Raw genomic sequence first — 17,848 nt, 5'->3', positions numbered from 1 at the left:
AAAAGAATTATGAGTAAAAATGACAAAATTAAAGTAAATTATTTGAAAATTTGTTTAGTGATATTTAGTATAAATACCTTTAACTTTACTATGCTAAAACCTTAATTAGCCCTGCTGGCCCATTGTGGCACTCGGTGCAATGTTTTGTGAATTTTTGTACTGTCCGTAGGATTCTAAGTAAACGAATAGTTCTTTTGGGCTTAGATTCAATGAGGATACTTTGTACACCTGTAGTTTCGTTATGAATGCAGGGATTTTGATTTGAATGCTTAGAAATATTTTAGCGATGAAAATACTGAATTTTTTTCGCTTATTATTATAAATATACCAAAATTTCCCACTGTGCGCCGCTTTGATACGACGTTTTCGGAGTCGCTGCTGGGATACGGTCTTATTTCACTCAGCCATCGATTTGCTCTTGACATCAATAACATTTTTTCTATTTGTAGTAAGCAACGTAATTTTGTTTTTATTAATATTTTAATATTGTGAAATTTTTTGTAGTTCTTAAACCAAAATTTGTACCTTTTTTATCTACTTCCAGTGTATGGAAAACCTTGATCAGTTTATCAGATTTATTAACTAGATTAATGTTACCGATCTTAAGTCTGTCCTATCTCTTATCTACTTATCTTATCTCTGTCTAAAAATGCTTAAACTTTAGTTTAAAGAGTAAGCATTTCGCTTTATCCGTTTAAATAAATATTCTGATTATCTAATATTTTAGTTGAAGTAGACAATGTTTTAATAGTTTAAGACTATTTAAATCATATAAACATCAGAGAATTGCTTTGACGTATCAGATATGAGATTTTAAAGTTTTTCCAAATCCGGTACCACATACTCTGCACTTTTCTTTTTATTTTCGAAGAAAAATTAGGTTCTATTATAATGACGCCCTATTATTACGAGTTATAAATATTAAAATTTTCTTGTATGCAGCTAATCAACTAGATGATGATCAAAGACTGCATAACATTGTTCCCGGATCAGCTACTGGAGGAGAGATGATCGATGTTGAGTTAGAAACTCCTGAAGATGCGTCGAACGATACCCTTGATCATGCTACTAATGAAGAAAACCGAGAAGCTGAAGCTTCTCCATCAAGTAATACGAGACAAAAAACGATGGGTTTAGCTGCGACAGAATCAGGTAGTTCAGCACCAACAGTTCGAAGCGCAACTGCCAGAAGGTCCGGTAGAACGTCTTTTAGAACTGCACGCGGCGCAAGACCAACACCAATAGTTTGGGATAATCAGTCCTCTCTTCGTGGTAAATATTGAATTTTATTAGCTGTCTATTATTTCGTAAAGGTGAAAGTTTAAGGTCTTAAAAAGTATAAAAGTGTTTTTAGAAGTCTGAAAGCACAATACATTTGTAATTATTATTTAATGGGAGGAAGGGGGTACTTCTCTACCCCCTAATTTTAAATGAGTAAGTAATTTTACAACTTGAAAATATTTCTACTGCAGTTCTAATTATAATTGTGTTCAAAAATGTTTTATGTTTAAACTCGCAATGGTTATAAAATAATGCATAGCAACAGTATCAATAACATATAACAACAAATGCTTGTCAGTTGTATTCACGTCGTGTCGAAAATTTGGTTACGTTTTGGTCAAATTTAAAGTTTCATTAGCGATCTTTTTTATGTTATATGTACCTACACTTTGGTTATTACTTTTAGCTGCGTTCAAAATTTAATCGTGATTTTTTATGTATTAATTATTGTGTGTGAATACTACATCCAGGCTGCAATCACTGAAAAGGGAGAGACGGTAAGTCAAATAGCGATAAAGACGTCTGTACTTAATATCAAAAGTTAACTACTTTTAATCTATATAACTTTGACATAGTAGATACAGAATATCGAATACAACTTTAGAATGCAAAATAGATAAAAAATCCTTGGGGATGGCAATTGCTTATTTCGTTGTTTTTCCTATTTTTGTTCGATGCGGAAGAAAATTATATGAAAATTGGAGTCGAAATTGTAAATCATGTTTATATGAACTGGGAAAATTATGAGCCATTTATCGTAGGTGACGAATTGTATTCTTTGAAAATTATTATCTTTATTCGTCTATATTCTGTTCTTGTTTCAGTTTCTAGTACAAACTTTATAAATCCTTTATACTACAGTTGCGATTCTATTACTTAAAATGAAAATGAACTGAATTTATTGCTTCCACCTAGAGGAAGCTTCGTAATAGTAAAATTTCGAGATTCGTTAAAACTTCTAGAATAATATATTGTGCAACTAGGGGGTGAAACGGGCTATTTCTAATGAAAGTGTGATTTGAGCACGAGTTAGAGTCGAGAGCGCTCAAAAATTTAATTCATTTTGAGTGCTTTTGAGTAGCGGGAGGGAATAGCTATTTCCTCCTGCAGCGCTCTCGTCTCCAACTCGTGCTCAAATCTCACTCTTGTTAGAAATAGCCCGTTTTCCCCCTTAGTTGCACAATATACTATTCTAGAAGTTTTTACGAAACTCAAAATTTTACTATTTCAAAGCTTCCTATAGGAGGAAGCAATAAATCCAGTTCATTTTCATTTTAAATAATAGAATCGCAACTGAAATATATAGGATTTATAAAGTTTGTACTAGAAACTGAAACACGAACAGTATATAGACGAATGAAGATAATAATTTTCAAAGAATACAATTCGTTACCTACAATAAATGGCTTATACTCGTCCGGTTACTTGATAGCTTTTCGTGCCGCTCTCTGTATCATATAAAAGGGTTCTGTCTTTTAGGTAGTCAGACATAATCCTACTTATATATGCGGGTACCTCGTTTTTCCGTAGTTTTTCATGTACCTTGCCTCAGCTGGCTGAGTTAAACGCATTTTCAACATCCAGTGTCATAATAGCACAGTACTTCTTGGATCCTCCTTTCCATCTTTTTCCTTCTGTTGCAGTTCTAGCGGTGTCGACTACTAAGCTTACGGCATCAAGAGTAAAGTGTTTTTTCCTAAAGCCATATTGATATTCCGCTAGTCCGCCTGGTTTTCAATGACTTGGTCCATTCTAACGCCAATTATGCGCTCTAAAATCTTGCCCGGAGTGTCCAGCATGCAGAGTGGTCTGTATGAGGCAGCTTTTCCAGGTGGCTTATCTCCTTTTGGTAGTAGCACCAGGCGTTGCTTCTTCCAATTCTTAGGAAACGTACCTTCTTCGAGACTTGAATTGTACAAGTCCACAAATATATCGGGGCGTGTCTGTATAGCTTGTTTCAATGCAATATTGGGTATGCCATCCAGGCCTAGAGCCTTATTGTTTCCAATTCTTTCGCATGCAGCCAGTAATTCCTATGTGGTGATTGTTAGAATGATTTCGTCATTTGCCTCCGCTTCAGGAATAGCTGTTACTTCCCGTTGAAGGGGAAACAGTTTGGTCACAATACGATATAGCAATTCCGGGCTCTTAGGAGGGGGGATATAACCTCTCTTTATCTTCTTCATTACCACTTGGTACGGTCGCCCCCAAAGATCCAGCTCAACCTCGTCCTGTAACTCTTTCAGGTACCGTCGTTTCTTTTCTCGGATATTTTTCTTGAGTATCCGTTTAGCATCTTTCATTTCTTTTGTTTAGGGCGTATACTATTTCTCTACCTCGACCAGTCTTGTAGTATTTCTTCCGTTCCCGTCTTCTGGTTTGATGACACTCGCTGCGGGCAGCGTTAATTTCTTGATCCCACCAGTATACTGGCGGTCGTGTATTAGTGGGAGCCCTCCTCGGCATCGTTGCATCGTAGGCTCGGGTAATATTTCCCATTACCTGCTCGACCTTATCATTCGCAGATCCAGACAGCTGTATTTCTTCTAGAGCTAGCAGGAATGTTTCCTTATCTCTATCCTTCGTTTTCCAACCGACTCTTTTCGTCCTTGTATTCCCGCTGGATCTCCATTTTGGTTTTCTTATCTCCATTATCATCGCTTGGTGGTCACTATATGTGTAATATTCGCTCACCGTCCACGATCTAACTAAGCCAATCAGGTAGCTGCTAACAAACGTGAGATCTATGATCGACCCTGCGTCTCCTCTTTAAAATTTGTAAGAGCATCCCTGGTTAACGAAGACCAAGTCAAGGAGAGCGAATGCTTTAAATAGCGCTCGTTCTCTTTCGTTCGTCCTTAGGCTGCCCCACTCTATTGCCCAGGAGTTGAAATTGCCTGATATCAGTATCGGTTTTCTTCCTACAGCATCCTGTACTATCCGGTCCAACAGTTGTTTAAATTGTTCTATCGATGTGTTAGGAGAAGCATAGCAGCTGTAAATGTGTACGCGACCTTAGCGCGTACGATTCCTTCATTACGTCTTGTCATTTTTTCCTGGAAAGCGGCGTCTCCGCATGCCCATATCGCCGCTTTACCAGTGCTGTCCATATCCCACGATGGTTTGTCCAGGTCTCTTTATTGTTCACAGACGATGGCTATGTCGATCCCTGTCTCACGGACATACTGGCTCAGTAGGTCCTGTGCAGTCGCGCAGTGATTCATATTCAACTGCACTATTTTCATTCTCTTCGTCTGTCAGTGTCTTCTACTGCAGCTTAGTAAACTGGGCATGCATAGCTAACCGCTGCGTGGTCACTCTTATTACCTATGCCTCCTTTGCAGAGTACAAATGGGTTGGTTCTTACACTCCTCTGCTTTGTGCCCATCTTTTCCACGTTTAAAATAAAGCTTACTTCTGTCTTCAGTTACTGTGCAGTTTCTACCAATATGGTCAAAACCTTGACATTTATAACACATAAGCGGCTCGTTTTTGCGGTTAGTTACCTGGATCTTACAGTTAACCTATTTTATTCTGATCTTCTGTAGCTTAGTGATCTTAGCCGCTATCTGAGTTGAGTGTGTGTGAGTGAGTGTGTGTGTGTATATGTGTGTGTGTGTGTGTGTGTGGAATTTAAGTGGAACGAAGAAGAGATAGAAGAAATCCGAGTACCTGGGATACACAATGAAAGAAAATGGGAAAGAGGAGGAGCAGATAAAGAAATTAAAAGACAAGGCGACGGCGCTTATAAGTACGGTATGGAGAATTGGGGAGGCTATATGTAAGAAAAACTGGAAGATCAGGATGAAGCTTTTCGACACACTCGTACAAAGTGTAATGGAGTATGGAGCGTTGGGCGAGTAATGGAGATTTGGGGCTGGAAAAGTCATGAAGATCTAGAAAAGGTACAGAGAAGGCATATAAAATGAGTATTAAGGCTAGAGAGGACCACACCGTCGCATATCCTACACTGGGAGACTAAGAGATTTAAGCTGGAAACGAGAGCAAGAATAAGGGCTATAAGATATGAGGGAAAACTGAGCAGGGCGAAGGAAAACTCTATCCTAGTAGAATGCTGGAGGTTGCTTAAGAAGGAGGAGGAAGAGGAGGATCGAAGGAAAGAGTCGAGGACGTGAGAAGAAGTGAGCTAGAAAAATGCTGGATAATAAAGGCAGAATACACAAGAAGGATAGAGGATGGGCAAAGAATAAAAGTGGAGATCGAAAGGATAAATAAAGACACGCAACGGCAAAAGTAGAGAGAGGAGATAAGGGACTAAAACTACGCAAGAGAATCAGAGAGCTGCTTAAAGAACAAGGAGAAACCTTGGAGCACCTGACCGACGAAGGAGGGTATAGGAGAGGGTCGCTTGACATCATAGCGAGGTTCAGATTGGGAAACGAAACAAGAGGTAACAAATACTGGAAATCGAAGAAGAGAGGAGGTGTAGCATATGCGCGTATAAACTAAAAAAAAAATATTCAGTAAATTTTAGTTTTTCATTTTTCATTTTTTTTTTTGCGGAGCTTGTATGGGGTGTTACAAGCTGCGCAACAAACTTAGCCAAAACACATAAAATATATACCTTTTCCCAAAATCTCTCCAGTTCCCAGATTTTTGTATATAGGTGTGTATGCATGTGTGCAAGTATGAATGTGAGAGTTTTTCCGGCGGCTCGATCCCCGCTCTCTCTGTGGCCTATAAAAGGACCTGCAAAGCCCATACTAGCTCGCTAGCTCCAGTGCAACTTATGCGACTAGTCTCTTCTCACGAGCAACTTACGCCTTAAGAAGATAAAAGACTTAAGTAATCTTAAGACTAAAGAATATTTTCGAATATTTCTCAAACTTGTAAAATTTTTCTATTTTCAAAAGACATATACATTTAGACTGTCAAACCTGATACGAAATTTACGCGTATCAGGGAGAAAAACTTAGAATTATCTCGAATCGTTTATATACTTATAAAATTTCGAGTTAGGTACGATATCGCATCTCAAAGCGTATCAGTCCTATACATATAATAAAATCGAAGAATTGTCAAATACTTGTAAAATTCTTGAACTAAAATAGATAACGCAAATTCAAGCGTATCTATTCAAAATCTTATTTGTAAAAATCAAAGCGGATTTATTTATTCATATTGTGACATAGAATATATGCAATAATTAATGCAATATTCTCATCCTGACTTATAATCTAAATATATTTATTTTGTTATACAAACTTTTATTATTGAAATGACTTTCCACTACCTGGTATCCCGGGCCTCTCTCATACTATAAGAATACGTCAATATATAAAAACAAATCTTTATTTGTGATCTGCTGTCAAAATACAGATGCAGATCTGTAAATGATCATCGCTCTTCTCAAAAACTATAATCAAATACGCGTACAAAACCAAGAAGAGTCGTGACCATTTGAAGCTTTCATATTCCTATATGGTTTCTAAGATATCAAGGTTTAAAGTTTTTTTTGAAAATTTTTTGATTCCTTATATCTCTCAAATAATGTAGTCAAATGCTTCAAAATTTTATTTGGCGATTTACCATAAAAAAAGCTTCTGTTAAAATTTTAGACGATTTCGTTAATCGGTTCTCAAGTAAAGAGCTGAAATGTAAAAACCGATTTCTCTCACTCACTCTTTGGGATATGGGTTATTTAAATTAAACCATACCTTCAAGCGCGGTTTTGCTGGCATTTAAGAAAAATGTATTTGTAAATATTTAAAAAGCATAAATATACTTTATATTAAAACAATATTTTATTTATAAATTGAGTTGGACCTATAAATTTAGTTATAGGAAGCTACGTGCCAATGAATTAGCAGCGGTTTTTTTACCTGGTCCTATAGGCACAGGATATGACATACAAAATCATGACAATTTAAATTTCTAAGTCTATTTATAAAGAAGTTTCTATAGAAGTTACTATCATACAAATCGTGATCGCTTTACAATTAAAAAGAATTTAAATTGATAATATAAATACAGATCGGTAAAAGAAAGGGGAAGTTGACTTGCTTCAAAATATGAGTGGAACCCAGTTAAAAAAAAGGAAAGAATACAGAATAGAAAATAAGTTCTTATTCTTTAGATAAATAGACAAATAGATGCAGTCGATAACATAAGCGAAGTAAGATTACAAATGTAAAGGTCGTAAGAAATTGTTGAGAATATGACTGATAGTAGATTAGAAAAAAAAGGCGCAAGGATGCAATTGATAATGTCAGAGCTTAGATCAGAACAAAGAGGTGCTAAAATATAGTTAAAAATATGACTGAAGTTGGATTAGAGAAAAAGAGGTGCAAACATATAGTTGATAATATAACTGAGGTTAGATTAGAAAAAAAGGTGCAAAGACATTGTTAAAAATAAACTGTATTTATCAAAATTTTCTTACTTGAAGTTACAACACGATGACGAATATTTAAATCAATTATTTACAAAAAATTCAGATCAAAAGAATCAAAGCAATAATGCTACTTATTTAATTAAAAATGATATAATTTCTAAAAAGAACCAATCGAATCAATACAAAATAATGGTTCCAAAAGAAATGATTAAAATACTTATTCTGGAAACACACGAGACTTATGGCCATGTAGGCGCGAAAAAAGTCATTCGTATGTTACAAGAAGATTTCTATATAAAAAATTTAAGACATAAAGCTCAAAAGCTCATTTCATTTTGTGACTCATGTCAGAGAAACAAAATTTCCACACGACCATGTACAGCACCAATGGAGTCGATAATACCAGCAGCGCCACATGATTTGTTATCCATTGATTTCTATGGTCCGTTACCGACCGGACGCGGCGGTATGAAACATATACTTGTAACTATAGACGCGTTTTCAAAATTTGTCGTTCTGTATCCGATTCGTAGACAAACTTGTAATACAGCGATAAAGAAAATTTTTAATGATTATGTTTTATTATACGGAAAACCGAAGCGTATTTCATGTGATCACGGTTCACAGTTCACTGCAAATGCGTGAATCGAGAAATTACGAGAGAAAAATATCGATTTAGTTTTTTCATCTATCCGACATCCACAAAGTAACATCGTTGAGCGAGTTAATAAGGAGCTCGGTAGATTTTAATAATAAGGAAATCGGTAGATTTTTTCCTACATTTACTAGCGAGAAACATACCGGTTGAGTAGGATATATTAATATCATCCAAACCATTATAAATGAAACGTATCACGAAACAACACGATTTACTCCGATCGAATTAAACATGGGTATCAAACCTAAACGTGCGTGGAAAAATTGGATACATCCAATTAAATCAGATGTCGAACCTCCGCTTGAACAAAAAATTCATCTCGCTCCGGAACGTATAATTTCAAAAGCGCAAAAACGTGCAGAAAAATATAATTTACAAAAGAAAACATTTTTTGTTTAATTTAAGTTCTATTAAGCCAAACAATATTTCAGATTTAGACAATAAAAAAATTGCGAAATTTTTTTCAATTTACGAAGGTCCATACGAAATAATAAAAAAAAATTGGCAATACAACTAATTTATTATTTGATCGCGATAAACAAAAAGAAAAAGGAAGATTCCACATAAATGATCTAAAAGAGTATAAAAGAGAACCTAAATAAATAGAATATTATTTGATTACACAATAGAAAAATTCGTTACTCTCACTCACGAAATATTGTAAAGAAAAAATGATCATGCTCAAAAGAGTCGCATTTTTATTTCATACATGAGTTTTGAACACTCAGAGCTGTATATATACATGTAAACAAGCCAGCACGGCTAGTCCGGACTCAAGAATGCAGAGGGGAGTTATAGTCCGTCTTTTTCTCTTTCCCCACTCTCCCGTGGCAACACAACTCGTGCCCGCAAAGCCGTGAGTTCCCCCTCTTATTACTACACGCATAGCATTGCCACGTCACTTTCTCAGCGAACCTAAGACTTTAAGTATACGCGAGAAGCGGGAAAATTCAAAAATATGACAACATTGTCATTCCTCCTCTTTCAGAGCTGCTCCAGCTTTCCCCATAAAAGGGCTCGCGCTAGGCTGACTCAGTCAGTTTTTTGACGGTCGCAATTAAAGCGCCTTAGAAAAATCAGCCATGGGCCGCACATTTAAGCGCTCAGCGCAACTTACGCGCAACTTCGTGGTTTATCCACGCAGCTCATCTCCGGGGTGGACGTTTTGGCTCAGACTGTCCCGTTAGGACAGGAGACGAGCTACCCGGGAGATCACGTTATCACGCCTAGGTCGACGGGGGTGCGTCACCGACACAACAACCTCGGCGAAGGGGAAAAATGAGGTCCTCGATGCCCTCCTGCGTAAGCCGACCCAACAGCTGAACCCGTACGCTACATACGGGTACGGAAACAGCGTCTGGCAGCGGCAAGTTCGGCTCGACTTCGAGGACGCTTGGAGGTCAGTTGGCAAGGAGGAGGCGAGGCTGAAGAGGAGAGTAAGTGCCAAGGTCGACAGAAGAGGTATATACAGCTCTGAGTGCATACATTTTAAGAAGCACTTTCTATCTCTTTATTAAAACTTATAAATATATTTTTAATCATTTTTTTCCGGGAGTATAGTGAAAATTTGTCAATTTCTAAGAAATTTTCACTAGGGGATTATGTAACGCCCCGTACAAGCTCCGCAAAAAAATATACAGAATATAAACTAAAATTTATTGAATACATTTTTAGATTTTACGCAAGTATTGCGCTCTCCCATTTTCAACTAGGATAAGCCCGCTACAGCTGACAGCGCAACTTCAGCAGCGCCACGAGTCAGTGAGCGGCGGTAGCAGCAACACCGAAAGAAGAGGGAGAGCGCGCAACACACCATGTGTGTGTGTGTGTGTGTGTCTATATATATATATATATATATATATATATATATATATATATATATATATATATATATATATATAATATATATATATATATATATATATATATATATATATATATATTATATATATATATATATATATATATATATATATATATATATATATATATATATATATATATATATATATATATATATATATATATGGGACGTTTCACGTCAACCGGACCATCAGTGCACCCAAAATTTGGGTTAACCTAACAAGACGTTTGAGGTCTCAAAATGATCGTCTGGTCAAGGGCTTTTGAAAAAGTTCTGGCCTTTTCAAAAATCCAATGTGGCGCATAAAATATGAAGCCTGAAACCCACGTTTTCATAGCACATTCAACAAAAACAATAGTAAAAATGTTCTAATTTGTGAAATTCCCACCAAAAATCATGTACAACTCATGATAGGACATATTATAGACAATGCTGACGGAATTCCAAAATCAAAAAATGGCGGAATCAAAATGGTGGACATTATACCTCCACCAAACCCATTTTACCGCAACAAATGATTTTTTATCAGTTTAAAGTATCGATATGGGGGTTTTCAGGGTCACTGAATATTATTTTAACCTCGACATTTCAAAATTCGAAATGGTGGATCCAAAATGGCGGACATTATACCGCCACTAAACCAATTTTACCGCAACAAATGATTTTAGATCAATTTAAAGTATCGATATGGGGGTTTGTGAGGTAAATGGTTATAAATGTATTATCGGAATCAGCATTTGTGCACATGAATCTTATATTTTTCCGGTCTATTAGATTTAGAATTATCTGTCTGAGGTTTTTGCACTTACATTTTTCTATTGTTCTGTGTATATGTATATGCCTGTGTGGATGAGAAAAATATATAATTTAGCCAAATGAATCAATCTTTAATGACATTTTGTGCACTCTTATCAATTCTGGCTCCTCGTTCGTGGAGTTTTTACTGGTGATAAATGGCTTTCGCCGATATCATACATTACTCTGTTCCTAGGTTCATTGGCATTTGATTCCGCCATTTTTGATTTTGGAATTACGTCAGCATTGTCAATAATATGTCCTATCATGAGTTGTACATGCTTTTTGGTGGGAATTTCACAAATTAGAACATTTTTACTATTGTTTTTGTTGAATGTGCTATGAAAACGTGGGTTTCAGGCTCCATATTTTATGCGCCACATTGGATTTTTGAAAAGGCCAGAACTTTTTCAAAAGCCCTTGACCAGACGATCATTTTGAGACCTCAAACGTCTTGTTAGGTTAACCCAAATTTTGGGTGCACTGATGGTCCGGTTGACGTGAAACGTCCCATATATATGTATATATATATGCGGCGCAAGAGAAGGAGAAGCGGCGACGGCGGCGTAGCGTGCATATTATAAATTATTTGTATGAATGGGTTTTGTACATAGGTGTGAATGTCTGTGTGAAAGTGTGAATGTGAAAGTATTTTCGGCGGCACGATCCCCGCTCGCTCCGAGGTCTATAAAAGGACCCGCACGGCCAGTATTTGCTCACTAGCCGAAGCGTAACTTAAGCGCCAGCGCAACTAAAGCGCCTAGTCCCTGCTCTTGAGCAACTTATGCCTTGAGCAGGTAAAAGACTTTCAAATATTTCTACTCTTATAAAAATTTCGAGTCAGGCACGATATCGCATCATAAAGCGTATCAGTCCTAGACTTAGAAAAATTCTAATTCTTGTCAAAATAACTTAGAAACATTTCATTACATAATTTAAACTTGTAAAATTTCAAATATGATCAGATAACGCAAATTTAAGCGTATCTGCATAAAATCTCTTCTTCTAACAATACGATTCAAATCAGATTACGCAACTTAAACGCATATCTGTTTATTTTTGTTTGTAAAAATCAAAGCGGATTTACCCATTTAATTTTTGTGATACTTAGAATATATGCAAGATATACGCAATATTCTATTATTTATTTATTTGATTATATTTATTTTTGTTATAAAGAACAAATATATCTTTATTGCGATAAACCTCCATTATCTGGTATCCCAGACCTGAACTATCATAATTGAAAATTATTATAAAAATTAAAAATTTTTCTATTTAATCTGTTGTCCGATGTCAGTGCGGCATCGGTTTAACGGGTCGGTGACGGATTTCGAGGTTAGGAATACATTCGGGACGGTGGAGTCGTGAGCGCACGGCTACGCCGATCCAAATGTGTCGAGTAACCACGATTTCGATCGCTTTGTGTGCGCACAGGAACGGTCGGGATAGAGTCACGGTGTTTTGAGATTATTCACACGCTTCAAATACAAACTGTTACGTGCAGAATTTTTTTCCACTAGGGACAATTAATACACAGGCCAGCTAAGTTTCTGTATTTTTGCGAGGTCCCCTTAATTTTTCAACGTAAATCTATCAATTTAATATTGTAGAACAAGAATATTTCGGTCTACACCTCGAAATATTTGACGGTATTTTGTTATTAACAAAAATAACTGCAAAATTATGGTTTTTTGACGATATCTCGTTAACTATTAGTTTTAGAGAAAATGTTAAATTAAAAATTGATAACAGTATAATTTTACATAAGAAAGTATTTTAACAATTTTTTCGAGAAATAAATATTTTCTCTAATATGGACAAAAAACTACTTATTTCATGCGCTACGCATTCGTAGTAGGAATATAGTCGATTTTTTGTGTATTTTTACAAGATCCCCTCAATTTTTCAACATGAATCTATTAGGTTGATATTCAAGAATAAGAACATTTGGGTCTACACCTCGAAATATTTGAAGGTATTTTGCTATTATTAAAAATAACTGTATAATTATGTTTTTTTTTTTTACTATATCTCGTAAACTATTGATTTTAGAGAAAAAATGTTAGATTGAAAAATGATAACCGTATAATTATACATAAAATAGTACTTACAGTGTGTGTAAAATTCACTTTTACGCATGCACTGCATGCGTTTAAGTACATTTTACTGTGACATTTGTTTATAAAAGAGGTAAAAAAATGTATGCTGCAAATCACTTACACCAATTAATTAGTGCTGAACACTTGATGAAAATAAAAATAAAAAGTATATAATTTGCTGTTGTACGACAATTTATGATACCTTTATGATGACTATAGATTGTAATTGGGTTCGTTTTCTGGGGAAAACTCGGCTATACTCGACTGGATCACAATCCCTCGGTGCGACGGAGAACTCTCTTAACGTCCGTGATTTACCCGCGTTGCAATGCAGCTCGCTGCTAGAGCTGCTTCGCGAACGTCGTGTTTGCACGTGTGCTATCATTCCGCACTCTCCTGTGCGGAGCCGGCTTCTCAGTTTTGCGTTACAACCGCTTGTTGTAACGCTCGCGGAGGCGGCGGTATTCGCAATGAGGATGTAGGGAACGGGAGAGAACAACTCAGAAAAATGAATCTTGTTCCGATTAAAATAAAATAGCAAAATCATATATTGTACGGCCAATATTGTCTCTTTACAATATTGTCTCTTTACAAATGTGCGCCGAGTCACCTAGAGTATCTCGCGAAGCTTACGCGCGCGAACGGAAAGGCCGTTACTTACTAGCTGTCGCCGTTCTCGGTAGGCGCGCCCCACCCACTCACACACACTCTGCGCTGGCGGTGTCGTTGGCTCGCTCGCAGGAGCCGACGTCCTCTCGTTCAGTCCCAGATCGACAGGTCAGGTCGTCCTTCCCTATGGAAGCAGAAGTTGGCAGGGACGTATTCTTCTCGCGATCACACACACTCTCTCGCATGCTATCGGTCGTCGCTCGATTTGGTCAGTCTCACACACGAGAGCTGACGTGTTCGCACCTATGGCCGGAAACTATCTCCCTGTCCGACGGACCGCGACTTATACGCAAGGCCCCGAATCTTGCCTCGCGCTTGCGCAACGTCGCGTTTCAATAATGCGCGAATTTACCCGGATTCGCACCTCGTTACAAGATGTACTTATTTAAAAAGGAATTGGAAATTATTCTATTTCTGAAAGTCAATTCAATGATAAATATATACTTGAATTCAACAACATTTTAAAAATTTATTCGATTTATGATCTGCAATTTGCAGTTAATTTTTAGAGATTGTCTGATATTTAACCTATTAATAGACATATAAAATATATTTAAATACTTTTTTTCTGGTTTATGTACCAACAGACACTGGATTTGTTTGTGGTATAAAGACAATATAATATGAATTTTTGATAGTATTAACAAAAAATGTCTTGATAATGATCATACAATTTTTATTGGTAGGCTGTTTAAAAAAAAAAAGATAATTTACGCATATCTTTTGAACAAGTAGAGTATCAGACTAATTTTTACGATTGTGGTGTTTTTGCTATAGCATTTGCAGTTTTTATTTAAAGAAAATTTAAGTAGAATGTATGATACATCAACTTTATCATTTTTTCTAATATCAAAAGATTATAAAAATAAAATTTATTTTGATACAATTGCTGAAATTTCAATTATTAGAAACGTTACTCACGCAATAAAATAAATGCTAAATATAAATTAAATTATGATAAAATTAATATTGAAGAACTTGAGGTATTGTATATAGCAATCATCCATTAACTCTTCTAGAAGCCGACACAAAGAAAAAGTAACTGCTAAAAATCAATCGAAAAATAATATAGATAATAAAATAATAAGTTTAGCTGATAAAACAACTAATAATTGTATTCATCATTATGAAAGAATCATACCGATGGATGTGAATAACAATGACATTGTATATTTATCAAATCAAAATAGCACAAAAAACTTTGCTAAAATTAAAATTTGATTCAAACAGTATAGTATTGTATAATACCTTGTCGATAATAGATCAATAGATAAGATATTATAAAATACACAGATAACAGATCAATAGATAAGATCCCTATATAAAAAAAGTCATGACCGGATGAAGTGAAGCCACGAATGCGTCAATATGATTGGCTCATGTAGTGCGCATGCGTCAAAAGTATCGTTAGAATTTTTTGATTTGTTTTTGATTTCTAAAATTGATTCTAATATTAAAAATGTAATATAATACTATAATACATATCAAATTATAATTTGTGTATTTATAATATTCTAGAGACATTCTACTCTCGAGACTATTCTATTTTCGAGACATAACCTTAAGATTTTAAAAGGAAGTTGGCGACGAAACCGCTGCAATTTTGAAATTTATATGAGCGCGAAATGAATCATATATTGTAAAGTTTGATATATTTCCGTGATAGAAAACAAATATTAAAAATATCAATCAAGTATTTATATTCCATTTAATAAGTTAATGAAATTATAGTCTACTACAGTGCGCGCAGCGCACTGCACCAAGTCTAGTATTATAAAATACACAGATAACAGATCAATAGATAAGATATTATAAAATACACAGATAATAGATCAATAGATACTTGATTTGTTTTTTCATATAGCATATACTATTTATTAAAATTTAACTGTCACATTAACCTTGAAGTGTGTTCAACTGTATACCGCGTTAAATATTTATTTTAATGTACATTTTTGAAAATGATTTATATTGATGTGATTTTTAGTATTGGATACAATTAGAATTGTACATAATTTTAAATGTTTTGATATTTTAACACTAAAAGATGTATATATGTATATATTTTACAGTTTACGAATAATGCTTTTTAAACTTTTTAAAATTTTTATCAATTATTTATTGATCAAATTCCGATTTACCCCTTAGGCGTACTTACGCAAATATACATTATTCTTGTCATTTCCTGTTTATTTTCGGTTCATTGCTAATTATTTTTGGTCACTTCTGGGTCATTTTGTATTTTTTTCTATTACTTCCTACGGTGTAAGATAGAGAGGTGGACCGACTACCCCCCACTCTTTGTGACAGTCATTGAAGCCCTTCGCTTCTCCTTCCTGTGGCGGTGCCACAGAAACAGTGGACTAGATGATACACACCTACAGTCAGTGCTTGAACCCGTGCGCTACTTACCGACGCGGTCCGCCATGCATGTGTGCATTACAGTTTCATTCGCCCGTGTTGGCGCGCGGTAAAAATGCTATTATGCTAAATTTTAATGTTTTGATTGACATCTGTCACTTTCCAACAATAAAAGGCCAATATTATTAATATATTATCTAATGATATGTATATTTAACTACAACACCAATTACTTTATTAAAATGATATTACAGGGAACGTGAATATCCAATAGGTTGACTGATGGATATCATGTAGATACAAATCGTATTAATATTATAACAAAACTAAATATTTTAAACTACTGTATTGTATTAATGTCATTGATACATAGATTTATTATTTACTAACTTTAACAGTAGTTATCCTAGCACTATGGCGAACCCAAACATCACCATAATGCTGGGGCTCGTCGGAGCCTTGGTGATGTCATACCCGAGGAATGTTTATATGTAATTGATACCCATGTTTTCATTGGAGAGGAGAGGAGACCCCCATTCCCTGCCGCTATCGTACTGTGGGCATAGAGGGGGGTTGGGGGGGCACCTTAAGAATTAAAGATTTTGAATGTAGTATCACATTTTTTATTATATAAAAAATTTTAGATTATTATTAAAATTTTAATGACAATAAATATTATATATAAACGAGTAAATGGAGATTGAAAGAAAAGAGAATGGGTTTTTGTATGGATGGTAGAGAAATACGAATAAAATCAGGCTTCAATTTTTTTTTTTATTTAAAGAATCTATGAAATTGTATATATGTTATGAAGTAATTTCGTACAGTATATATTGAATCTCATTTTTAATAAGCGTGGTTTGATTTTCAAACTGATCAGAGCGCGAATCAACACTGTTTACGATACGGGTCAACACTATGTCATCGAATAAATTTACATATTGTTTAACAATAGAAGGTGTATAATATGTGGCTCGCGCCTCATCCATGTCAAGTCTACTTTTATTTTAATGTATTCTACAATTTTTTGTATCGCAAAGCTTACATTACCCGATATAGCTAATAAACAGTCAAGACGTATATCAATACACTTCGATATATATTCATTTAAGCACTCAAATGCCACCTTGTTCAGCACGATATTTCGCTGAAATATTCACTTTTCGCCTGATTGTGTGTACTCTCATCTTCGATAATAATGGCTTTATCGTGATATCCTCGTGTACACTTCATCGACCATCCGGTACTACGAATTTTCTGCGTATACGAATCCTCTGAGACCTCAGAAAAATAACTGGAGATTTCGGCGAAATTGGACTTCAGGTCTTGCCACTCGTCGTATGAGAAAGCGATACCAGTGAAGTCCGAATTTAATAATCGCACCATTGGTTTAAAGTATGGATCGTTCAAGAAATCGTATTCCAGACCGACGATAGCCTTTTTCGAATAAGACTTGTTGAGCGGGAAGAAGGCACAAAACATCTGGCGTGGTTATTGGTTAATGGATGCTTCTTGATGCTCCATTTTTTAAATGTCTTTTTACCTTCAGATCTCACTGATTTACTCGACTGTTCTTGAATGAATGCTGTGCAGCGCTCTGGAGTCGAGCTTTAATATACTCTTGGTCAATGTAAGGCGAAGGTGGAAATCACAAACGTTTCATAAACAAAATGAACATTACTCATGCATGACAAGTATCAAATTATTCGGAATGTAAGAGAAAGAATACCAGTTGGTTTGTGTTACAACAATGACATTTTAGA

At 35.4% G+C, this 17,848-nt stretch overlaps 1 protein-coding gene across 5 annotated transcripts in view; it reads left to right on the top strand.

The window, feature by feature from the left end:
• Positions 1-17,848, top strand: part of LOC100679291 (nucleoprotein TPR) — a 344,349-nt gene that overhangs the window by 285,521 nt on the left and 40,980 nt on the right. For 4 of the 5 annotated variants that reach the window (XM_031921530.2, XM_031921529.2, XM_031921528.2 and 1 more), the window contains one exon: positions 943-1,272. The exons of the other annotated variant lie outside the window; for it this stretch is intronic. In XM_031921530.2, the coding sequence (XP_031777390.1) occupies positions 943-1,272 (330 nt within the window). The remainder of the gene's footprint in view (positions 1-942; positions 1,273-17,848) is intronic. 5 annotated transcript variants of the gene reach the window in all.

The sequence above is a fragment of the Nasonia vitripennis genome, assembly GCF_009193385.2.
Source record: "Nasonia vitripennis strain AsymCx chromosome 1 unlocalized genomic scaffold, Nvit_psr_1.1 chr1_random0012, whole genome shotgun sequence".
NCBI classification, from domain to species: Eukaryota; Metazoa; Arthropoda; class Insecta; order Hymenoptera; family Pteromalidae; genus Nasonia; species Nasonia vitripennis.
Note: the sequence above shows the minus strand (reverse complement) of the source record. Positions and strands in the feature narration are given on the sequence as shown.